We start from the raw sequence: 26574 nt of genomic DNA on the forward strand, positions 1-26574 counted from the left end.
AAATACGAACAAATTCATCGCTAACAAAAGACGTGCGAAGGTGAGGCAGATGGACGGGCGCTACAGATTTAGTAAGGTAAAAAAAAACACTGTTAGGTGATCGCTAATATCGCAATCGAGTGCACCAGAATAGATATATTCATCAAAATTTGAGAGTATGTTGTCAAGTAGCGAAATCGAGTCGTTAACACAACGAGTAGGCACATTTATCAGAGATTGTAAGCCAAAACTAGAGAAACAGCTGATGTAATCAATACACACACGGTTTGAAGTGTCGAGTAGATTAATATTAATATCGCCCATTACAAATACGTTCTTGTTCTCGAATGTTAACTTATTAAGTACCACAGCAAGAGCGTTACAAAAATCAGCGGCGTCAGAAGACGGGGAACGATAAATGGAGGCAAACACGGATTTCTTATTATTAATAGTGCTGACCGGCTCAAGCTCAATCCAAACAGATTCGCATTTCGCAACAGTGATTTCAATGTCAGTGCGCCTGGTGTATGGCAGTTGTTTAGATATGAAGATTGCAGAGCCTCCATGGGCATCACTGGTACGGTTGGCGAATTCACAGTGGTAGTCACGGAAACTATATAAATTCCGATCATCCGAGAAAAGCCACGTCTCAGAAAAACATAAAACAGAAAAGTGATGCTTAAGGCGATGAAGAAGTGTGTGAATATGATCAAAATGTTTTAAGGCTGCGCGCATTAAAGTGAATGGCGGAAAAACTGTCATGTTCAGGTAAAGCATTAGCAAGTTCACTCGGTGAAAGAACTTCCATGGTCAATATGGTAATTACTATCTCAGCCTTATATTAGCTTTAACACGTCAAATATTTTTAGATCAGCTTCGGAACTGATGCGAAAGACGCGGCTTGTCATTGTTTTCCTAGCCTTGATGACACAGTTGTCTGTCCAGACGAACATCCATTCCCTCTGATTCTTTAGTGAGCGCGCCTTGGAAAGCAGCTTTTTGTTCTCAGGTGTTAGGTGGTCATTAATGAAAATGGCATTTTCACCAGAACCTGAGAACCCAAGAGAAGAAGCTGTAATCCGAGCCTTGCGTGCCATAGAAACAGAAGCATCTCGCTTTGGCCTTGAACAAAATCGAACAATGATGTTCTTTTGGCTTGCTACCGGAGTAGGGACTTTATGAACAGTGTCAAAATCAGTTACAGACACAGGACAACCAGCTTTCACACCCAGGAGTTCGACAATTTTTGAGCAGTCCTCACCCTGAGACACTGGGACACCCCTGATCTCAACGTTTTTCAAGCGTGAGTATTGCTCAAGGTGAGAAACATTAAGTGAGAGTCGATCATTGCTTTCAGCAAGGTTCTTGTTCTTAGCGGCCGGGCCTGAGTTTTCGGCTTTCAGAGCCTCAAGTTCACTATTCATGAAATCCATAGAATTCCTAATATTAGCAAGTTCTTGCTGTAGTTTCTTAGCTTGAGAAGGACTGCAGGTGGTCGTCGCACATGTAACCGAATCAAGCTTCTCCGAAAGCTCGAGCAATTTATTTTCAACAGAGAGATTAAACTCGTCGAACTCCCTGGATAGCGCAGCAATCGTAGGAGCCATGAACGAGCGATCTGAGAGCGACGGCCCAGTAGGGTTAAGGAAAAAAATTGAGATAAGTTACCTGTAGTAGGAAAATACACAGGTCAGGAGCCACTCCGAAAGGGCCGCAGCGTCAGATCGCTCGCTCGTATATGGTCGCTGCCGAGATGTTGCCGGGCTTTTTAAGCGTTCGGCCAGGAACTGTGGTGACACCAAGCGTCGAAGATAGGCTGCAAGGTCCACTGACGTTAGTGAGATGTGCGCAGATGTGGCACCCCAGGATGACTTCCGCGCAGGCCCGTTAGTGAAGTTGCAATTCACTGCTGCAGATAGCAACAGCAGAGTCGGTAGGTAGCAGCCAGCTTTACGAACGGTGTTCCTGTAGTAGGAAAATACACAGGTCAGGAGCCACTCCGAATGGGCCGCAGCGTCAGATCGCTCGCTCGTATATGGTCGCTGCCGAGATGTTGCCGGGCTTTTTAAGCGTTCGGCCAGGAACTGCGGTGACACCAAGCGTCGAAGATAGGCTGCAAGGTCCACTGACGATAGTGAGGTGTGCGCAGATGTGGCACCCCAGGATGACTTCCGCGCAGGCCCGTTGAGTGAAGTTGCAATTCACTGCTGCAGATAGCAACAGCAGAGTCGGTAGGTAGCAGCCAGCTTCACGAACGGTGTTCCTGTAGCAGGAAAATACACAGGCAAGGAGCCACTCCGAAAGGGCCGCAGCGTCAGATCGCTCGCTCGACCAGCAAGCCCTACATATTTATGTAGTGCTGGTCTCTTGGGCTCTCGATGTATTTTTGCGGTCATGATGCACTTCGACACGACACTCCGTTGCTATTGAACCCAGGCAATGTGGGAAATGTTGTATAAGCAGTCTGCGCTGCATTTCAAGCAATTTAGGCTTCAGGGTACGGCACCGAGCGTTGTGACGCAGTTAGCGTTAAATAGCTTGGCCGTTGTGGCGAGTTAGTTTGTCGTGTACTGAATCTTACTAGAACATGTTTGTGGTGCTTTCTATGGGCCCCAATATTATTGTAACTTAGTTCGGTACTCATTGGGGTACTTTTTGGGACGCTGACCCCACAGCTAGAGCGTTTTGACGACGTTAGCGACAAACATTTCGTCCTTGTGGCACAGTTCTGCGTGTACTGAATCTTACTAGGACATGTTTGTGATGCTTTATATGAGCCCCAACATTATTGCAGCTTACCTCGGTACTTTTTGGGCACTTTTAGGGCATGCTGGCCACACAGGGCGTTGGGACGCAGTTAGCGAGAAGCAGGCCGGTCACTGTGGAGCTGTTTAATGTTGGTTAGTTTCGCGTTGACTGAATTTTACGGGGCCAAGTTTGTGACGCTCTTTATGCACCCCCCCCCCCACCCCAACAAATACCTTCTTTCGGTACTCACGCTTGTCGAAAACGCGACGAGCGATTGCCAAAAGGGATAACACGGGAGTGTGTTGAATGCACCGTCAGAACGCGCAAAAGATAACGCTGAGGAGCTCAAAAGCAAGGAACTTGTAACTCGAAAATCCCGTGTTCTGAACGACTGAAAACAGGTTTTGAATCCACGGATTTGTCTTGAGTGCGTGTAGAAGGCATTCTGCGCTCGTCTAGTAGCCTGGCTGGGAGCCTGGGTTGTGACCACCACTGCGTACGTGGCGTACTATAGCGTCGGCTGACTCCAAGTTAGGTCGAAAACGTGCAGTTGCCCGTGCATTCGTGCTCTTAAAGAGCAGGAAATAAGGCCCGGGAATGGGGGAATGCTTAGAAATCAGATGTTTTCGGCATATTTTACGCATGGTTTTGTTTGGGATGAGTCGGGTGTTTTCTACGCCATGTTTATAAAAGCGAATTGCCTCTTTTGTAATGTCGCACATTCACCACTTTCGCACGTTTCGCCTCTACATGTAGTTTTCTTATAAGGTCTAAATAGCAAAATGACACATGTTTGTAATTTACTTTTTTTTTCAGTTGATGCCATCCGGTGGAGCACCGTACGGAAACTACTGCTGCTTATCTGGTGCCCCAACATTGGATGAACGCACAAAAAGCCCGTAATTACGAGATTTTTGTGCGTTCATTATATAAATGCTCGTTAACGAGCATTTATATAGAGTAAAATAAACATTTCCGCATTTCACAAGGCGTTTTGCGTCTACATTATGAAACTGCATGTTGTACAGAGGACAGATTCGGTGGAGGCTTGTAAAGATCACTCGCAATCACGTTTGTTTTACTAAATTAAAGAGAACATCAGCACCAAGACATCGCGCGGTTGAGCTGTAGAAGCAAAAACAAATGCTGAGACAATCGGCGCAGCCGGCGTAACGCGTAACAGCAAGCGTTCAAAACGCGCGGAAGTGTGGTTCAGGTGTTCACATCAGCCGCTTGGCGCGCTAGAGTCAATTCGGCTGCTGGGCTCTATGGGAGCAACGTGCGGAGTAATGGGAGACACTGCTGGTCAGTGACCGCTGCGAGGACAAAAATGGTCTCGTGCAGCGAGCACGCAAGGCAGCTGAGGCCGTTTTAGCCCTGGACAAAGGGCCATACCCCTGCTAAACCCAGTCAAGAGTATCGGAGAAGACTGCTGGGACTCGGGTAGCGTTTGGGCCGGTGATCCTTCAGCCAGAGGGATGAGTATTGTCTGTGAGTAAACCGAGAGAAAAAGGGTTTATTCTACATACTTACAGTGGCTCCAAATATAGAAGCCCACTCCATGGGGAGCACTTTGAAAGTCTCAGCGCACTACATGTCTTAGCACATATCAGAACACGTCAGGACACACCACTGCACTCAAGGTGTCTCCTTATAAAACATTCGTCTTCCCTAGTTGACCCGACTAGGGGATCAGATGACCTTGATGTGGCCAATCAGAGGACCCGTATTGTTCGCTGAACTCCGCCTCTAATGTTGCACCTTCGAAGCAAGGACGAGGACAATCTGGAAACAGGGGATTCACACTCCTTCTACGAAAGTCGTCTCCTTGGTTTCTATCTCAGTGACGTTCGTCTTGCCAGGGTCGGGAGAGTGACCTTCGCGCTGGCCCCCGCTTCCACGAAGGGTGGCGTTTGTGGTCGCTTCGTGAGCTTCTTCGTCATCGCGTCCCCGCCGTCGTCGCGCCGCGTCGCCAGGTATAGGCGGCCGCTGATGAAGGTGGTGGCATCGGGGGAGACATACAAACGATGCGCACTGCCGATTTGGGGTGCTTTTTTACCCGTCAACGTCGGTGTCGGGCACTGTCGCCGTCTGGGCGACGCTGGTGAAAGGGCCTGCCTCGATGGGGAACAATCAAAGAATGCGCCCGGCCGATTAGGGACGCAACAAGACCCTGATGGACTACCACACAAGACCCTGTAGATAGAGATCAATAATTGTTTTTGATGATGTTGATGGGCTCTATGGGAATGTCCGATCTTGTTCATTTTTTTCTGTGTCGTGCAGCTTACGAAGTCAAACGTTGCCGTGTCTCCAACATCGACGGGATGCACACAAAGCACAACAGCACAATTACGAAACCGCCTAACAACGGCAAAAGAGCGCTGACGGAAGCTGCATAGTGCTCGCGCGAACGGAAACCGCCGGATCTCCAATGTCGTTGATGGGCGGCGGCTGCGCATGGCGCGGCTGAGCACGGCCGCACGGGCCCTGCATTGAAATCGATCTGCCATGGGCACAGACTCTTGGTGGGCCGAGTGCCGATAGCTTCGTGTTCACTGTGTTCTCGCCGCTTAGTTCGCGTCGAAGCGAAATGCAGCGCGAAGGTCAATTCACTCGCTGCTGCTGCCGCTTTTACTCACGCCAGCGTTCTGACAGCGAGTGTCCGCGGTCATCGAGTGAGAAGTGTTTACGTCTGCCTTTGCGAGCATGATACCGTGCTTGTTAATTTAGTTGGTAAAAGAATGTCTACAAGCTAGATTATACGGCCGATAAAACTACTATACTTTCTCCGCATACCTGTCTAAAAATTTGCAGTCGTAATCAATGCTTCGCCTTTAGGGCGAAACTTCGACTTTTTGTGGTCCCAACCGCAGTGCCGGAATTTCAGACGAAATTGTTTGATTTTCATTTGTATGAGACTGCAGCTAGTACAAAGTGCGAACCGGGAAATCCACACTCTATCACTAGGAGCACCCTACACGGTGACCCTTTGCGCATCTTCTTATCAATTAATCAACCACAGAAAAAGTCCATTTACCGAAGATCACTCCGCCACGTGCCGGCAGCTGCTTGGGACGAGGTGTATCATGTGATGATAACCGACAGGCAAGGCTACGGTTATCATCACAAGGTTCACGGTCGTCAGAAGGATTTTGCTACCGTCACGTCGCCACTATCGAGTGCGGCTTTGTATCAACGCACATTTTACTGCATCCTGCATGCGTTGCTGGAGTGCACACCGTGGGTTACTACGTCTCTCCATGACTCCAGTTATTTGAATAAATATATAACGAAATCATTTTCCCCTGCTGTTGACATCGTTATAAGGTTTTATTGTATATCGCCTCTTCACCCTGTTATGAATAACCTATGTTCAAATTCAAAACTTACGTGTGAAGAGTCTGTTTCTATCTCCCGGCCGTTTCATCTCGACGATGTACGCGTCTGTGAAGTTGCGCACCCGGCCGTCCTCGTACATTTTCTCCACTTTCGATATTCCCGATCTATGGAAAAAGTACAAATAACAGTGTTTGAGTAACTGTTTCTCTGTAGCCCTCGCACTTGGCTATGGTTACATTTAATGCGAAAGCATTGTTTGCCCCATTACGCGAAAATCCGCCGGCGTAGTCAGCGCGACCAAAAGACAGTAAAAATACGAAACAAAATACTCGGATTGACGTCAAATTTCTGAGGGAGGTTCCTACAAAGAAAATAAGTTATTGACTTTGAAAGAAAATTTAGTATATTTCGGTCTCGGTGGGACTCAAACTCGGGCTTCCGGAGTGCGAGACGAGCGCGTTTCCCCGATGCCACTGGGGCCCCGCGGTTCTCGTTGACTAAAGATGTGCCTAATCCGTGCGTCCGTGCGTCACGTGTGCGTCATTGCACACGTGATCGCGCAGCCAATGGGGAGGAGGTAGCGCCACGTCATGAGTGTATAAAATGAGTGCATCAAATAAAAAAGTTGTCGCAGTTTCACCTGAAAGGCGAAGCATCAATTGCGATAGCAAATTTGTAGAGAGCTATACGGAGTAATGATAGTAGCTTTATCAACTGTATAAACTTGGACATGCAGCAGCACCGGCAACACGCAGTACTGTTGTCGACGCCGTCGGCGTTCTGCCCGCGTTCGCGCAAAATACGTGCGGCGTTGGTGACTGTTGCCGGAGCCTCTGATATAAATAGGCACTTGGTGCCGCGGCTAAACGTCGCCTCCCTTCCCTCCGTCCCCCCCCTCCCCCACGGCCTTTCGCGCGTCGGAAGAAGGCGCGTTTGCTCTACATATATGGTGATTGTAAAGGAGGAAAGAGACGCCTACTTCTGCAGTCATTAAGGGAGCACGGCGCAGAACGCGCGTTTGTTCTCCGCCGTGCGTTGACGCCCCGTGAAAGCGCGCGTCCCTCGCACCCTTTCACTCGCACATACAGCGTTCGGCGCGCGGCGACGATTTCATCTCCATTGACGTCATACGGAACCTCACGGCGACGGCGACGACGACGCCAACGGCAGAAATCTGCTTTGGAGTGTCCATATAATTGCTATCGCAATAAAAGCATTAAGGTCCAATTGACAGGCTCTGAGCGGTGCTTCGAGTTATGAACTCCACGCGGACAAGCCAGCGTGTTCAGACGCTTGGCACGTTTTGATTTGGCCTGAAGAGGTGCCGCTTTATTCAATCATATGTACGCTCCAAGCGCATTTCTTCCGTTCACATGGCGCGATTGGGGCGATAAAAATTGTTCTGTCGCGCACGTCGCAGAGCGATTTTCGCTGGCAACTTTCACATGCGTCTTTGACCGCGCCATTTCCGTCGCAGCGACGCCCAAGGTTGCTCCCTGCTCACGAAGTATCCATGCCTGCATCGTTAAATAAAAACGACATGAAAACTAGTCATCAATATTACAATTTCATATTATTTTTTGAAGATAGAATAGTACACACTTTTTCAGCCTTTAAAAGCGTTGATACTTTGCTCCGCTGAGCTTCCAACATGCGGTAAAATAGGAAAGCACCTATTTCGACGGCGCTTGCTGTTACGTCACGTTGCTCGGCCCAGATCGCGCCGATCGCTGCGACTCAGCGATGGAATTACCAACATGTTGGAATCCCGTCGTGGAGAGCCCGCGACGTCGCGGCGGTCGCTGTGCGACGGAATTCGCTGTGTAGCTGTGTGAAAATCGCGCCATGTGAAACGGCCTTTTCTCAGCGTTCGCACGCACCGGCGTGTCATGCGCAAGCTTCACGGCGGCGCCGCTGGATGCTCCGAATTTTCTTAGGAAAGCGCGATTGAGGAGTGCAGCTGCTGTACACGCCGCATACATAACTCGTTTCGACGGTGACAATACGTTGCGTCGCTATGCTGATAAAGAGCTAACACATTACCGTCGACAATTATCGTTAGGCGGGTTCTGCGGAATTTTTTTCGTTCCCATTTATCGCGCGATATTTCTATTTCGCTGCGTGCAGTCCTGTTTGTGCGTTTCACTTCATTTCTTAGTTGGAACGGATTTTGTAGGAGCATTCGAGTATTATGTTGTAACTTCGACAGAAACGCACTACTGATTACAGAATAAATTATGTGCAGTGTGACACCCGCTGCAGTCTTAAATCTAGCTTCCATATTGTGTGCTACGAAATGGTCTGGCCGATGATTTGTGCCGCCATGCCAAAAATACATGTATGTCGAAAGTTGGTTGCGTTGTGGCGGCCGCATATTTGTTGATAATTTACAGTAAAATACATATATTTACGGAGACCCATTGGATAAGTCGGGAGTACTAACTCGCTGAAGATATTCCTGTTGATGAAGACTTGTTTCAGCTTCCCGTATGTTCCCAGCATGAAGTAGCAGATGAATCTGCGTAGCCATGGCAATAAGTTGACGGCCGTCACCTGGATGGAGAGCACCAAGATAGCGTCCACCAGTTCGTCGATGTGGGCACGCTTGGGGTGCTTGTGTCCGAACCGCGTGGCCGTCAACAGCTCGGTCATTATGTTTGAGACGCTGGTGGTGAGCAGGTCGGGAGGAACAACGGGCGTCCCTTCGCGAGCTTTCAGCTCGTGCAGGAGGTACGACAGCTCCTTCTGCGGTAAGAGAAACAGAAGCATGGACTGTTGTCCTGGCAGTACGCATTCACTTTTGCATCTTCTTTCCTAATTTAAATATTGCAATCTACGGCAGTTTACATGTAAGTAAAGAATTTCAGTCACAGTTACAAGATTTGCGCATTGGCGTAGTGTCGAATTCAACACCCCTGAAATTTTTTGACGACCCGTCCCCCTTCCACCTTTTCCCACGGAACATGAAGTTTGAGGAGGGGGGCTCCGAAAGGTCACATGGATGAAAGGGCACGCTTGAATGTGAAACCAAGGTGAGGGCTAGTGGTGGTCCGAAGGGCGGGGGTGTTGTCATGGGCATCCTTGTTGTTAAAGCATTCTTGTACAGGGAGTGCTAGGGTAGTTTATACTTGCGCGGTGTACAACTTCCATTATATATATATATATATATATATATATATATATATATATATATATATATATTGTCACGAGAAGGGCTGCTACTGTCGGTCGGACGAAGATGACGGTGATGAAGGGGCCAGAGGCGCGCGACAGCCTTGCATCCGTCGCCGCTGCTTGTGGCTGTTATGTACTTTGTATATAGTAATAATTGCTATAAACGCTTTTCCAGTATATATATATATATATATAGAGAGAGAGAGAGAGAGAGAGAGAGAGAGAGAGAGAGAGTGAGAGAGAGAGGTGAAGGAGGGGGAGGAGTAGATCACTGCACGGGCCGATTTTTGCAGCCCGGGCCCGGCCCGGGCCCGTTTTTACATTGGGCTGCCCGCCCAAGCCCGAACAAAACTTTTATGGCGAGACCCGGGCCCGGCCAGCGCCCGGAAACAATCTACGTTACCCGCTCGGTGCGGCCCGGCCTGGCCCGCCACCCCTTTACCATAGGCCCGAACCCGGCTCGAAAACAACCCGAACCTGGCTCGAGACCGAAAAAGACATGTTTTTTCAGAATCGAGACGCGCGAGGATAACTCGCTGCACGTTGCATGCACACCACCAAAAAGTCCGAGCCCAGCCCGGGCTCGCGTCAATAAGCACATGCCATGCCCGAGCCCGGCCCGAGCCCGTGAAACAACTGCCCTATCCGGCCCGGCCCGGCCCCCAGGCCCGGGCTTATGGGTAAGCCCGAGCGCGTGAAGTGCTCTAGGGAAGAGTGCTGGTTGTTGGGGAAGAACCTCCCCCCCCCCCCCCAAGTTAATTTCTGGCTACGCCACTGGATTGGCTGCTATAACGTCTGCGGTGAGACAAAGCAGGCTGACTAAAAAGAGATGGTACATAGAAACCATAGAAGACACAACACATTGTCGGTGTCACAAGAGGAATTCGTTTTCTTCCCCTTTTTTGCAAATTATACACGTAGAACACCCTGAGTGTAATGTGAAAGAATTCCACACGACGAGTGTAAAAGCTCGCGAGATCAACACAGCGGAAGCCTTTTTTTTGTGCCACTGCACTATCAGTAGATGACCTGTATGAGTACCAGTCTTCACCAAGCCTTTCTCAGGCTTTTAGCCCACGAACACATCACTATGATGTCCATGTTAAATATGATTCGAATTCTAAATACTATTTACTGCAATGTTACCACTTGAGGCATTGCTTACCTATTGGTAAATCTTTGTAGTTAGTCGTTTGCTAGGCAATCTGCTCGCCTTTCGCGGTTGAATGCCAAAGTAGCAATTGTCTGGAGGTCGTAGGTACTCCATTATCACATTAATTAAGTTGGCGAAAAATAGCCATCTCGATGAGATACTTGTGCATTTTTAAAATATTGTTACGGAGAGAATACATATACAATGGATATATTTACAAGGTAAGGCGCACAACGCTACAGCAATCGTTCAGGAGAGCGCGTGCACACCAGAAAGCCACGCCGTCATCGTCGTCATCGTCCAAGCACCGACCACAGGATCGCCGCTCGTGACAATATTGACAGCTCGCTTTCTTGGAATGAGTACAAGAATATCCTCATTCCGATAGTATTGGCGAGGTCTGCTTTTCGTACGTTCTCATTATATAACTTGTATACCCCAGGACCAAGTAGCCGAAAAAAATCTAAGTTTACTGCGGTAGGGCGTAAGTTGGTGTTCCATCTTGTCAAAGAGCGAAAAAACGAGAAGACGACAAAGAAAAAAAAAAAAGGCCAGACGAAGACACGCGCTGACTTTCGACTATAGAACACATATATATATACTATGGCCACATGTGTGCTCTCATAATGACCCAGATATGTTGAGATGATGCATCACAATCGCAAGTAAGCCTTTAATAGCGTTGTCATTTAAGGAGCTATCTTGGAATGTGCGGGAAGTGATGCGCCCACTTAGAACTTGGCAACGTTTTGTATTCTTGCGAATGTGGTGCATCATCTCAATATTTCTGGGTCCTTATGAGAGCACACATGGGCTCATTGTATATATTCGTGTTCTTTAAAAAAAACTACGTCCCACCTTTTTTTCTATTCTTTGTGTCGTTTTTCGCTGTTTAACAAGGCGTTTATTAATGTCTTATACGGGAACTTCAACCAAGATCAGTTAGTTGAGCTAGCAGAACGTGGTTATAATTCGGATGCTTTGGAACAGGTCAGGCGCCAATAACACGTAGAAATCAGTGCGAAATTATTTGCACATCATGGCCAAGTCAACTGTTCGTCGGATGAAATGTTGAAAGCATTTCATTTAATAACTTTCGCTCTTCTGCTGGCGGACAATAACATTTTTGGCATGCTATTATCAGTCACTTAGAAAAGCGACCGTTATTTAAAAAAAAAAGATCCTGTGACCTTGGCCGAATACATTTGTTTGCACAAGGCCACGCTTCTTCAAGCCTACTGGAGTACACGACTGCATTGACTTTGTGAATAAAGGTTACTTTTCCTTCGGGTGAGTGCACATATGTACTCTCTCTTTTCTTATACACATTTACGCATTTTGTGCTCCTAAGCGTACATTGCAGCCAAGGGCATGAACACGTGGTTAGCGTCTTTGCATTGTCTTCGTCTTCATTGCGCCTCTCTCCCAGAAAATTCAGAGGTGCGCATACTGGGTCTTGCACATCTCTGAACGATTTTCGCGACCTGTTGGGTAAAGGAGCGCTGAGGATGCTTGAGGTAAGCATTACTTTCACAGACGTATACGCGTTATTCGAAGCCTAGCATCAAACGCAAATTGACTTCGCACTGACATAACACAACGGCTAAAAGTTAACTATTTAACTGTTATGGCTCTTGTGCCGCTTTGGACGAACAGCAAGAAAGGCAAAGCAATCTGCAAAAACTGCGCAAAAGGGATATTTGGAATGCCCCTTGACAACAAAAGGGGCATTAGTATCTTGACATTAGTAGTGAAGACTGCTAAAATTAAAACTTCTGAATGAGGTGTGGTCAGCAAGCGAAATACCAGGGTGGTGTTGAGACATCAAACCTTTGACGTCTACGCTAAACCATGTCAAAGCATTTTTCAGAGCTCATCGGCTGCGGTAAGTTTTTGCACATCTATTGCACAAGATGATCCTTTACATAGTAAAGTGGATCAGGAATACGGAACAGTGCCGCTTACAAGTTATAAATCTGCGCCTGTGTGTCGCGAACAATGATTTAACAATAACGCAATTCCAGAGTGCTAGACTGTATCTGTAACCTGTATCCGAGCCTCCATTGCCGGCGTGCCAGCTCCAAGCTGCTTGAACGTCCTCAGGAAGAAGCGTCGTTGTTCTTTCCACACGGGTCCGTTGAGCGTAATCAGGCCTGCAGAAAAAAATGCCCCAAATTATAAATTATAACTTATCAAACAAGCAAACGGTCTATTGAGTACGCTGTATTGTAGGGATCTCCAGAAAATTTCGCAGTTTCGGCTGAAAGGCGAAGCATCGATAGCGAAAGCAAGTTAGTGGACAGCTATACGAAGTAAAGATAGTAGTTTTATCGGCCGTATAAACTTGTAAACATAGGCATACTAACAAAATTAACAAGCATGGTGTCACGCGCGCACAAGCAAACATGAACACACCTCACTCGATGACCGCGGAAACTCGCTGTCAAAACGCTGGAGTGAGGAAGCGCGGCTGCAACAGCGAGCGAATTTACCTTTGTGTGGCCTCTCGCATCAACGCGAACCCGCGAAAACACAGCGAGCGGCGGACTCTGTCCCCGTCGCAGATGGCTTTCAAGATACTGCTGCACGGGCGCGCGCGCACGGCCGCCCGGGGCTGCCTGAAGAAAGATCCCCCACCCCCCGCATTTGGCTGCGCTCCCCCAACTGGAACCTTGCGCGCGACGGAAGATGGCGCATTTCCTCCCCGCTTTCCTCTCTTGCGTGCGCGAGTGCAAAGGCTGTCGCAGTAATAAATCACCTTATTTCATTGATTAGTCATCCGTCATCACACTCCAATGTCAGTCAAGGCTACAATAAGGCTAGAATAAAACAATTAAAATGACCTAGTGTGATCACGAAATGCCCTGTTAATGAAAAGCGCACACACATTCCCGTTAGCCTCCCTGCCCTGCGCATCTCATTTATCTCTCTATTGCGGTGTATACATGCTCGATGTGCCAATATTTCCGTATTACTAATTAGGTATGCTTCGGCAGCTACGCATTATTCTAGAACGAGTCCAAACCGTACCAGCAGGAAATGTTCAGCAGCCAGGCTTTTTTATTATTTCATCTAGTAACCCGTATTTAGATCACAGAGTATACTATTTTTTTACCTTTACGCCGAGTAGAAGCACGTTACGTGTTCAGATCGATAGGTTTGTGACTTGCTGACTTTGATGAAAGCATCGCACTGCCCTCACGGCAAAACGACCCTGATGTTTGTATTTTGGTTCTATGGCACTTTCAATTTTTCAAAATGCGAGATTGTTCTGTAATCATGTAATAAGGAAGCCAGATGCATTGTGAACGTCGACCACTTTCGAGAAATTGGAATTCGGCATGATGAAATATTTAGCGTTGTTTGAGTTCATGGCCACGCATTTGTTAGCGATATTTTAACATGCGCGTTTGGATTGTAAGGTTAACGAACTTTCACTTGAATATAACTGTTTTGTTATGTTGAGTAGCTTTCCCATTTTTTTCTCACTCATGGAGAAAGTTATGGGAGGCAGAATGCCAGTGTTAATCATCAGCATTATCAGTGTTAATCAACATTGTGGCAAGCTGTCTGTTTGTTGAGTCCTGTGCTTCACGTAGTTATCCGCTTTGTTAGCGTAGGCCTTACATATATGATACGACCGAACTATCCACCGTGTGTATTGTTCCGCGAGGCAGTGGTGGCGCCGATAGGGACCGTGCATTGACAGTATACACTTCAACGCAACTGTCTTTTTTATTGCGATAGCAATTATATGGACACTTCAACCGGATTTCTGCCGTCGCCGTCGCCGTGAGGTTCCCTATAGATAAAATCTTCGCCGCGCGCCGTATGCCCGAGCGGAAGCGTGCGGGGACGCGCGCTATCACGGAGAGCGAACGCACTCAATGACCCACGCGCAAGCAAGGAAGCGGGAAGCCAGCGCCGGAGGGAGCGCGGGGGGGGGGGGGGGCACTTCTACTCTGCGAACAACCGCGCTCGTCACTCGCTCACCCGCACCGTCTCTTATCTCCACATGGCTCTGACCTTTATGCGCCCTGCATTCGCCGCTCAGTTTCCGTTGAAGCGATAGACCGCACGTACCTTCGCCCGCTGCGGCGTATATGCGCTTGCTGGCAGCGTTTTGACAGTCGTTGTCTGCAGTCATTCAGTGTGATCTATTCATGTTTGTTTGCGCGCGCTCACACCACAGTTAGTAATAGTCGGGGCACATTTTCCAACGCACGCTACACATGCAATGCTGCCCGGATCGGCACTGCAGCGCTACAGGTGTGTTCCTTCGCACGCGCTGCCCACGGGCAGCGCTTCTCATCAACACCACCGTTTCACACGCGCCTTCTTATGGTCATCGAGTCTCTCTTCATGTCGGTCTACTTACGCCGCAGCACACCTGCTTACTTAATCAGCTCATGTTTACTACAATTCATATTGCTACCAAAGCCGCTCACCTTACTTCGTATGACATTGCTGTGTTGCTTCGCCATTAGGGCGAAACTGTGACATTTTTTTGCCATAGCGAGACTCTGATGAAGCTTAATGTGGTGTGGACATAGTAGGGATGTGGTGGGGGTGCTGGTGGTGGATCGAGGTTGGATTCAACCTTCTGAACGGGGCCGGAAATCGCTTCGGCTAAGTGTCTCTTGCAATGTCACTGGTGTATGTTACCTCACGTTCAGCAAACCAGTGTCTCTTAAAAATGCAAGAATGCGTGAAGCTTTCTTGCGGGCTATAAGGAGCCCTTCTGGAAACACGAGTTGCTGCAGGCACGCATATGGCAGGTCTGGCTTCTACAGGTTCTGGAGAAGACAAGCGCAATATGCTTAGGTCAATCAATTTAATGCTGTCTGTAACAAATGTAGCTTTAGATAAAAAGATAAAAAAACACAAAACGACCTTTTCACCTCCGTATATAGTTTGGGCATGGCCGCAAAAGTCCAGCCTCGTTGCATTAAACACAAAGTAAAGAACTGGTACGTCCCCACCTAAATAATCATGCAGGCAAATGGCAGATCCTATTCTGATCCTCATTTCGTGACTTCAATATTCCTTGGCACATTGTCTTGCGGCAGTTAAGCGGGAGACACACGGTCCGATTCCGTGTCCGATCCGGCGTCCGACGCGCCGGAACGGCAGCCGGAACCGCGGCGTTTTGCCGTGCCGAAGCGCCGGATCGGATGCCCGCGCGACAAACATATTTTCACCGTCCGACGCGTCCGACAACCGCCCCGTCGTTTGGCCGCAGCCAATGACAGCGCGCCTGGCATGTGACGTTCTCTGACGTTCTCTGACGTTCCCTCCAGAGAGGCGGCGCCGGCGGGCCGGTTTCTCGCCGCCTCTTTTTTTTTTTTTTATCATGCCGGCTGCAACAGCATCGCTACAATTCGATTCTGACACGAACTACTAACCAGTTCGGTAGAAGTATTTCGAACCTGTGCCTGTTATGCAAAGCAGCGCCTAGTACTGGCACTCAGCTACTTGCGAGATCGGTCGGGAGCCGCGATGTGACAGCATTTCGCAGGTAGACAGCACACGCCGACTGTCTGAACGAGGCTACTCGCTTAGCTTGCACGCTGGCCCTTCGCATCGACGGCGTCGAGTAATCCAAGTGTATTTACTTACGGGTAACCTACGTGTACAGTGTTAATCGTGTTGGCTAAAATAAGCGCACTTCCACGACTCGGACTGGATCGGCAAGAGCCGTCGGCCGTGGCATCCGCCGAGCTAGGCCTACCGGCCCTATCGCTGGCTGTCGGCAGAGCCGTCATAGTGAACAGACCGCTGCGAAGTGCTTTGCCGCTCGCCATCGCCGAGCTAGCCTACGGCCCTATCGAGGCTGTCGAAGAGCCGTCAGTAGTGACCAGACCGTCGAAGGCTTGCCGCTCGCAAGACGTAATTTTAGTGACAGTGTTCGCGTAAACGAGCGTATTGCCACAAGTTTCTTTTGTATTTCTCGACGAGGTCTGAAGTCTTCCGATCGTACAAGCTGGGGCACAAGATCTAAGCTGAGCTTAGGCGCCGCTCGCTCGTTAGGATGGTACGTCCCGTGTGCCCCGAATCGTCGTATTGCCGCATGTCGGAGAATGCGGCGCCGCACGTCGGATCGGACTCGGAATCTACCGTGTGTCTCTGACTTAGAGTGTAGTGTGGCAAAGCATGATCTTCGTCCTTTCTAAGGAGCGAGGAGAGAAGGACGGAGAGAAAGAGAAGGCAGGGATGCTAACCAGAAATGCGTGTGGTTGGCTACCCTACTCTGGGAGACGGGAAAGAGGGAATAAAAAGATGAGATAGAGAGAGGAGGGGGGGGGGAAAGGACACGGTGAGCTCGCGCACGCACGTGGAGGGCCTGATCAATTCAAAAGCGTTCACATAGGCCAGTCGCCCTCAAGAACGACAACAGTGCCCTCACAGCTTTGTGAGCCGACGAGCGATAGGGACGGTCTTCAAGGAGCACCTGCACGGACAACGGTCGATCGTCAAGTCGTCGCAATGTGTTCGATAATGTTTGTCTTTCCGACTGAAATCGATCGCAGTGACACAATAAATGTTCTATGTTCTCTTCGCTGCCGCAGCCGTCGCGCTTAGCACTTTCGGCCGTTCCAATCAAAGCACAGTACGCCTTCGTGAAAGCCACTCCCAACCACAGCCGGTATAGAAGCGATGCCTCACGTCGGTTAATCCCGGGTGGAGGTCGGAGTTTGAGCGAAGGGTTCAGTTCGTGTAGCCTCGTGCGCCTTATATTTGGGTGTACGTTCCACTCTGTTAAAGAGAGCTTGCGTGCTATGTGACAAAGCTGCCTTCCAGCGTCTGTCCCGGAAAGAGGAATGGGAACGCTGTGTTATTCTTGATGTGACTGTCGGGCAGCTTTGTCTGCGAGATCGTTTCCACTGATCCCACAATGGCCAGGTAGCCACTGGAAAATAATTTCGTGGCCTTTCTGTTTGACGTCATGGTGAAGTTTGACAATTTCGTACGTTAGTTGTTCGTGAGCTCCACGTCGGAGAACTGCCTGCATACTTTGTAAAGCCGGTCTCGAGTCGGGAAACGCGGCCCATGTACCAGGAATCTCTGCGTCTATAAATTGAAGTGCACTGCGCAGAGCCGTGAGCTCTGCAGCCGTGGACGCCATGACATGTGACGTCTTGAATAGCATTGTTACTCCTCTCGTCGGTACAAACACAGCACCGCCAGAACTGGTCGATGTAGTCGATCCGTTCATATAGACGTGCACGTGACTGCTGTATCTCTCGTACAACAGGAGTAAGCAACAGCAATCCCAAAAGAAGAGCGGGTCTAGCGTTGTCGAGTTTGTTGTCGATATTGTTACGGTGAGATGCGTTCATTAATGAGAATGATGAATGTGAGAGGCCTAGGGACCGATGAGATCATAGTCCTCACTCACTTCGTCTTTCTTTACTTCTAAGCGCCCTCCCCCCCCCCCCCCCCCCCCGTATCGTAGCAATGCCCCCTTTGCAGACGTGCCCACCGGGCGAGTCAGTTGGAGTTCCGGTGGTGAAAGCATTTACGACGGGCGACATGGACGTCGTTGGTCTTGCTTGAGCGGCGGCCAGTAGACAAGAGTCGACATATCACGTACGTGACATCGCTGAGACGGGCCATAACGACAAAGGGGACGGTGTAATGGTCCAAGGACGTTTGGTATAGGACGCGCTTCCGAAGTGGCTTCCACAGTCACACCAAATCGCCTTTCTCGCACGATACGTGCTGATGATGCTCGTCATAACGGGTTTTCGAGCATTCTTGAGAAGCAAAAGTACGAAGGCGGGCGATGCGCCGGGCCTCTTCTGCTCATCAAAGTGTTTCGGCCAGAGAAGTTTCGGCGGTTTCGGAGAACGGAAGGATAGAATCGAGAGCTGTACGATGTTGGCGGAGGTATAGGAGATAAAATGGGCTGTATCCGGTGGTCTCATGTTTTGCGGTATTGTAGACGAAGGTTATGAAAGGCAACATAGTGTCCCAAGTTTTGTGAGCTGAATCAACATACATCGCAAGCATGTTGATGATAGTTCTGTTGGTCCGTTCAGTTAAACCGTTAGTCTGTGGGTGGTACGGGGTGGCGTGATGAAAATGAGACGTAGAAAGACGGAGGAGCTCTTCAACCGCATCGGCAACAAATTGCCTGCCACGATCACTGATAATAACACGAGGGGATCCATGGGGTAAAATGACGAATGAGAGCATGAAGTGTGAAACTTCAGGGGCCGTTGCTGCACGAATCGCCGGACTTTCTGCAAAGCGTGTCAGGTGATCGACGCATACTATAATCCACCGGTTGGCGGTCGTTGATCGCGGCAGAGGGTCGAGCAGGTCAACACCAACTACCTCAAACGATGAAGCAGGGGGCGTGATGAGATGCATAAGTTCTGGAGGGCCGCTAGTTGGACGCTTGTGGCGTTGACACAGTTCACAGCTCGCAACGTGCGTGGTGCAAAGTGACAGTTAAATTCGTAGCTATATATAGGGGTGTACAGTTGTTTTTTAATTCGTTTTCTTTAATAAAGCATTCATTGGCTTACAAGAAAGATGTGTTGTTATTTTTGTGGATAACAAATTTGGTCTCGCTAGTTGGCGTATAACTGCCCCAGAACAAAATGTTAAGCAAGTAAAAGCAGTGAGAAAACGTGCCAAGCTGCTGTATGGGAAAAGTAAATTGCGTGAAAGGTTTAGGCGGCCCGAAGAAACACACACTTAAAAGCACATCATCTGCGCTTCGTCGTATGCGTTTCGTCCTATCGTGCAGTTTACCCTTCTTTCAGTATGAACCAACTAGCCCGATATATGTTATTGCTGTAGGTGGATACCGCTTTCGCATGGTATCACCAATTCGGACTGTAGGGAGAACGCCAGCGAGCGTGAAACACGCGCAAGCTGCCCGTCCGCACGAGCTCAAGGCTGCGGTGGGGCGTCTGCATTGGAGCACGATGGAACGGCGTGGCCACCTGGCGGCTGCCCAAGGAGTGGCGACAGCGGCGGTAAGCGCACGGGCGGAGAGTTTTACAACTGAAGCTAGTCTAGTAACGTTGGTTCGCTGGAATAGAGCTCATGACGAATTCACTCACAAAATAATTCAACTCTAATGCGAACACAGGACAAGAGACCAGCGGGCAGCGTTCGCAGCGTGTCTCAACCAGAGCAGCTCAGGCAATCTCTAGTTCGCGCTTCCCGGATGACTGGCGATGTGGCTGCAGCGCTGGGCATTCGTCTTCACTACAATCACCCCCCATCGGAAAAGGAGCCATCCTGGCGACTCATGGTGAACATAGAATCATGGGGTCGTAATACGGCTTCAGGCGTTGTACGTGGATGGTTTCACGACCACGACAGCGTTGGTCCGTAGGTGGCGTCACAGGCTCGACAATATAGTTCAGAGGCGATGTCTGCGCTACAACACACCAGAGTCCTTGATATTTGGATACAAGCTTGGATGAGAGTCCAGCAGAAACGGCAGGAACCCAAAGTCACACAAGGGAGTCCAGAAGAAAGTGACAATGCGGGTGATCATCGTCACGTCGAGATTTTTGTTGCCATTGGTCGACGGCTTTAAAGGAACGGGCGAGCTGACGGCATTACTCTGCACGGCGGGCAGCTTCAGAGATGGGTATACATTCGGATGAGTCTGGTCTGTACGGAAGAATGGTGTCGAGGGTAGGCGAAGGTTCGCGGACATACAAGAGGAAGAATGGGGAAAAGTTCGTGGTCGCCTGTGGTGCAGTGTTCTAGGCGAACGTGATGAATGGCAGAATGAGGTCCCAATCAGTGTGATAAGAGGCGACGTATTTAGAGAGCATGTCGCCAAGGGTGCGGTTAAATCTTTCCGTCCAACCATTAGTTTGAGGATGGTAGGCGGTGGTGTTGCGATGAACGATGCGACATTCAGCAAGGAGCGCGTTTACGACTTCGGAGAGGAAGACACGTCCTCTATCACTCAAAAGTTCGCGAGGTGCACCGTGACGGAGAATAAAGTTTTTCAGGAGGAAGGATGCTATTTCACGAGCGGTGGCAGCAGGCAGAGCGTCTGTTTCTGCGTGGCGCGTCAAATGGTCGATGGCGATGACTATCCAGCGGTTTCCGTTAGCCGTGCTTGGAAGGGATCCATACAGGTAAATCCCAATGCGATCAAAGGGCCTGGCAGGACACGGGATTGGCTGGAGTGGACCAGAGACATGCTGAGCAGGAACCTTGCGGCGTTGGCACTGAGGGAACGACCGAATTTACTTGCACACAAAGGTGTACATGCCACGCCAATAAAACCTGGAGCGAAGCCGGGTGTACGTCTTGAAGACACCCGCGTGTGCACACTGCGGGTCAGTGTGGAAGACAACATATTTCACCACGAAGATGTCGCGGTATGACGAGCAACCACTTCCGGACATCAGAGACGTAATTCCGGCGATAGAGAAGTCCATCCCGCATTTCGAAGTGCGAAGCATGACGGCGCAAAGCTCGAGAAGGTGGAGGAACAGTCGACGGGTTTGAAAGGAAGCGGATAAGCGCACTAATGCAGGCATCCTTGCGTTGCTCCGAAGCCATGTCGCAGCCTGCTGGGAACGAAAGTACTTGGTCAACGGCAGAGAGGCAGGCATCGCTTTCGGTTGACACAGGCGAATGGGAAATTGCGTCGGCGTCGGTGTGGCGGCGGCCAGACCTGTAGACAACGCGCACGTCGAAATCTTGCAACAGCAAAGCCCAGCGAGCTAATCGGCCTGAGGGGTCCTTCAACGTGGACAGCCAACAAAGGGCATGATGGTCGGTAATTACGTCGAAGGGGCGGCCACAGAGGTAGGGTCGAAATTTACCAAGTGCCCAGATTATGGCCAAACATTCCTTCTCCGTAACGGAATAATTCGTCTCTGCTTTCGTGAGGGTGCGGCTTGCGTATGCAACGACGTACTCCTCGAACCCAGATTTGCGCTGCGCGAGCACAGCGCCGAGCCCAACACCGCTGGCGTCGGTGTGTACTTCGATCGGAGCACTCGGGTCGAAGTGACGCAGTATAGACGGCGATGTTAATAGACGGCGCAACTCTTGGAAGGCATCGTCACAGGCAGGGGACCAGGCGTAATTGTTCAAGTCGCTCCGTAGAAGCTGATTCAAGGGAGCGGTGATGGACGCAAAATTCCGATTGAAGCGGCGAAATTAAGAACAGAGGCCAAGGAAGCTGCGAAGTTCTCGTATGGAGGAAGGTTTGGGAAAATCAGCAACTGCACGGAGCTTGGCGGCGTCAGGAAGAATACCTGGCCATGGATGGTGAGCTGACTTGCGCCAAAGTGGCATTTCTTCAGGTTGAGCTGAAGGCCGGCGGCAGTTAGGCACTGTAACACTTCCTCCAGTCTACAGGGTGGGAAAATCGGGCGAAAAAATAACCACATCATCTAAGTAGCACAGGCACGTTTTCCACTTGAGACCACGCAAAAGGTTATGCATCGTACGCCAAAATGTTGCTGGGGCATTGCAAAGCCCGAAAGGCATGACACGAAATTCATATAGGCCATCTGGTGTTACAAAGGCCGTTTTAGGTTGGTGTTCGGGTGCCGTGGGGACTTGCCAATAGCCGCTACATAAGTCGATAGAAGAGAAGAACCGCGCACCTTGGAGACAGTCAAGGGCGTCGTCAATTCTCGGAAGAGGGTAAACATCCTTACGAGTTATTTTGTTAAGACGACGGTATTCGACACAGAATCGAATCGATCCGTCCTTCTTCTTAGCAAGAACAACGGGAGATGCCCAGGGGCTATCCGAAGGCTGAATGACGCCGCGCTTCAGCATGTAAGCTACTTGGTCGTCGACGACACGGCGCTCTGTCGCGGATACACGATATGGTCTTTGTCGCAGTGGCGCACTATTACACGTGTCGATGCGATGACAAACAGTTGACGTGCGGCCCAAGGGAACATGCTGGCAGTCGAAAGACGAATGGTACTTGTCGAGAAGGCGTAGAAGCTGGGCGCATTGGGAAACGGTCAACGTGTCGGTGATGGAGCTATGTAGAACATCGGGTGAAGTCGGCTCCTGCGCGAGGTTACAGGTCATTCCAGCGACCTCATGAGTGGCGATGGAACCAGTTGGCATGCCAATGATGGCAGCAGGGTCGACACACTGGACGCGGCCAACGCACTCCCCACGAAGCAAAGTGAGAGGACAGGACAATCGGTTGGAGACGAGCAGTCTGCTGACGCCGGCATGAACGTCCAAAACAGCAAAAGGCAGCGGGGAACATTTACGACGAGCGAAAATGGCTGATGGCGTAAAAAGTGCGCTGGCATCAGCAACAATGTTGCATGACACTGTGGCTAGGGCAGAAGAGTGCGGTGGAATTGTAACGTCTTCGGTAACAAAAACTTTATCTTCAGGTTCACGAGCGTCAAGGAGCGGGGCGTCGCACAGCGTTTGAAATTCCACCTCGGCACGAGAACAGTCGATGACGGCCTTATTAGCAGAAAGGAAGTCCCAGCCCAAAATAAGATCGTGGGAACAAGAACACAGCACCAAAAATTCGACGATGTAGAGGAGGCCGTTGATCACAACACGAGCAGTACACGCAGCTGCAGGCGTGATGCGGTCTGCGCTGGCAGTACGAAGGGATACGTTTGACAGTGGCGTCGTAACTTTCCTGAGCAAACGGCAAAGTGTGGCACTAATAACTGAAACTGCGGCACCAGTGTCAACGAGGACGAGTGCAGCGACGCCGTCCACATATACATCAATAACATTTGTCGGAGAAGGAAGAGGCCTTGGCCTGTTCGTGGGTGACGCAGTTCTCGCCTCTGGAACTGCGGCGATTAGTTTTCCCGTTCTGGCGTAGAAGGACGACGACGCACCGGCGAAAGCGAGCGACGTCGGGGCGATGGCGAACGGCGGTCATCAAGAGGGCGGTGGTCCAAGTAAGAAGACATCTGGCCAGGGTTCTGAGGCACGGAGGACGACGTGTATGGTGAACCGTATGGTTCGGTGTCGAAGCTACGGTGGTAGGATGTTGGGCGGCGACGGCAAAATCGTGCAATGTGGCCAGGTAGGCCACACGCAAAACATATTGGGAGTGCGCCGTTGTCCACTGCTGTGTGTGTACCGCGGCTGAACGAAGTGAGGGGCTGGACGCAGTGGCACGGCTGATGGGAATGGCGCAAAGGTCTGAGGTGGTGGCCGTGCGAGAGCCTCGGCATAGCTTAGAGGTGCAGTCACCTCGGGAAAAGCAACGGGAATCGGCACCGGTGGACTCTCGCGGGCAGAAGGGAGAGCTGCTCAAACTTGCTCTTGGATGACCTGGCGAAGGTAGGCCGGCAAAGGCGAGGGTGGTGACCTGGCTGATGACAGCAGCGAAAGCTGGCGAGCGGCCTCAGCACAGACGAACTCTTTAATTTGGCAAAGCAGGGAGCCCATGTCAGGAGCCACGGCCACGCTCGCGAGGCTGTCATCGGACACAGGTGGGCGCCGTGTGAGAAGACGCTGCCTGCAGAGCTCGTCGAAACTCTGGCAAAGCTCAATGACCTGAGAAACTGTGTCAGGGCTTTTTGACAGCAGCATATGAAAGGCAACGTCGGAAATGCCCTTCATGATGTGACGTACCTTGTCCACCTCCGCCATCGTCGGGTTGACACGCCGGCAGAGGTCGACGATGTCCTCTATGTAGCTGGTGAACGTTTCACCAGTTTGCTGGGATCGGCTGCGAAGGCGTTGTTCAGCGCGAAGCTTGCGCACTCCAGGGCGGCCGAAAACGTCTGCGATGCTGGTTTTGAAGCGAGCCCACGTGCGGAGATTGGCTTCGTGTTTTCGAAACCACTGCTTGGCGACGCCCGATAGATAGAACATCGCGTTGTTGAGCTTGTGGGTGTCGTCCCGTTTGTTAGTGTTGCTGGCGCTTTCATACGATTCCAGCCAATCTTCAACGTCTTTCTCATCGGTGCCGCAGAAGATGTCAGGATCCCGCTGACGCTGGGCACCGGACACATACGATGGCTGGAGTAACCGGTGGGGATGTCGGGCTGGGGTCGTCAGGCATGACGGACGGCAGAGTTCGGGTGCGTAATTCCAGGTTGGGGAAAACCGCAGCATCTCCACCAGAATCTAATGTGAACACAGTACAAGAGAGCAGCGGGCAGCGTTGGCAGCGTTTCTCAACCAGAGCGGCTCAGGCAATCTCGAGCTCGCCGCTGCCCGGATGACTGGCGATGTGGCTGCAGCGCCGGGCATTCGTCTTCACTACAATATAAATATATATATATATATTTATATATATATATATATCTATATATATATATATATATACTATATATATATATATAGTGTAATACACTGTACAGAGCGGACTATGAAACATCGTTCCAGCGATGAAACGGAAGAGAAAGAAAGACAACACGAACGCCGGTGTTCGTGTCGTTCTCTTCCCGTCTGTTTATTTGTGCGCTGGAACGATGTGTCACAATGCTAATCACAACCAACTATAGCCCAGCTGTCCACGCTTACAGAAAGGACTATCGAGTGAATATTCGCGACACAACCTGCCATACCTGTAAAGCTGCGAAGATTGAATTTCTGCAAGTCGCGTTGCGTTTCGAGGTCGTCATGACGATGGCTATCTCGCAGATTCCATCCTGTCACTTCGTGCGAAAGGAGAAGCCGTCAAGGTGCGTGTGGCCAGAGCACCTTGGAGCAGTTGTACTGGTTATACTCTGCCCGGTAGCACCGCAACGACCTGTGGCTGGCTGGCCGCTGCGCACTATACCAGGAATAGCGCAAGCTAATTATATATATAAAAAAAAAAAAAAACTTGCGTCGACGTACTGCTGCTCTATAATGGAAAACAACAGCGAGAACGTTGAAAGGTTAACGCATTAGCCCGAGTGCGATCCTGATTTAGAGCAATCGACCATGTCATCCAGATGCAGCGCCGGCTGCAGTATCGTGAAAGAATAACGATTGCTAACGACGTCCGCAGAGCAGGTGCAGCGACGGGGAGCCTATTTATATAAACCTGCATATCGATGCGGACATTCTTGCACCACCTGTCCTCTCCACTATTTGGTGACATTGGTAAGAAAAGAACAATGGCGGTAGAACTCGCAGCTTGAAAATTTCTTTTATTAAAAAATAAATTACCGCGATGTTAACCTCACTGTTGGATAATTCAGCTAGTTTCTGGGTGGTTTGTAACTCAACTAAATTAAGCCTCTCTATTCTCGCTTCACGGTGGACAATTACGCGTGAAGTGGCAAGAGCAAACATCTGCTGTGGTTCTCGAAAGACAAAGCTGGCATGTAAACACACTGTTGCTGCTAAAATGAACATTAATGTAATTAATTAATCAATTGACGGAATAACTCGGCTGAAAAGTTATGTAAGCAAGACCTGCGGTTCTGCTTAGTGTGACAGTCTTCAAATGCCTTATTTCACGAAAAAGCATGCAGCGCAGTTTTTACCGACATATAATAAACATCTCAGTAACCTTCGGTTTGCAGATGACATTGTCCTATTCAGCAACAATGGGAACGAATTACAAGAAATGATTGAGGACCTCAATCGAGAAAGTGTAAGAATTGGGTGAAGATGAATATGCAGAAGACAAAGATATTGTTCAATAGCCTGGCAAGGGAACAAGAATTCAGGATCGCTAGTCAGCATCTAGAGTCTGTAAAGGAATACGTTTATCTAGGTCATTTACAGGGGACGCTGATCATGGGAAGGAAATTTACAGAAGAATAAAATTGGGTTGGAGTGCATACGGCAGGCAATGCCAAATCCTGACTGGGAGCTTACCACTGTCGCTGAAAAGGAAAGTGTACAATCATTGCATTCTACCGGTGCTAACATATGGGGCAAAAACTTTGAGGTTAACAAAGAAGCTTGAGAACAAGTTAAGGACCGCACAAATAGCAATGGAACGAAAAATGTTAGGCCTAACTTTAAGAGACAGGAAGAGAGCGGTGTGAGTCAGAGTAAACGGGGACAGCCGATATTCTAGTTGACATTAAGAGGAAAACATGGAGCTGGGCAGGCCATGTAATGCGCAGGGTAGATAACCGGTGAACCACTAGAGTAAAGAATAGGTGCCAATGGAAGGGAAGCGCAGCCGAGGACGCAGAAAACTAGGTGGGGTGATGAAGTTAGGAAATTTGCAGGCGCAAGTCGGAATCAGCTAGCGCAAGACAGGGGTAATTGGAGATCGC

General features: G+C 49.8%; 1 protein-coding gene across 1 annotated transcript; it reads right to left on the reverse strand.

Moving 5' to 3' along the window:
- Nucleotides 1-2180: 2180 nt before the first annotated feature.
- LOC119463585 (cytochrome P450 2J6-like) lies at nt 2181-16200 on the reverse strand. The gene is made up of 5 exons (XM_037724413.1): nt 16128-16200; nt 12443-12549; nt 8513-8814; nt 6121-6233; nt 2181-2242 (listed from the first exon to the last, which is right to left on the reverse strand). Exons 1-5 carry the CDS (start codon nt 16198-16200, stop codon nt 2181-2183), a joined length of 657 nt encoding a protein of 218 aa, XP_037580341.1.
- Nucleotides 16201-26574: the final 10374 nt, after the last annotated feature.

The sequence above is a fragment of the Dermacentor silvarum genome, chromosome 9 (genome assembly GCF_013339745.2).
Source record: "Dermacentor silvarum isolate Dsil-2018 chromosome 9, BIME_Dsil_1.4, whole genome shotgun sequence".
Taxonomy (NCBI): domain Eukaryota; kingdom Metazoa; phylum Arthropoda; class Arachnida; order Ixodida; family Ixodidae; genus Dermacentor; species Dermacentor silvarum.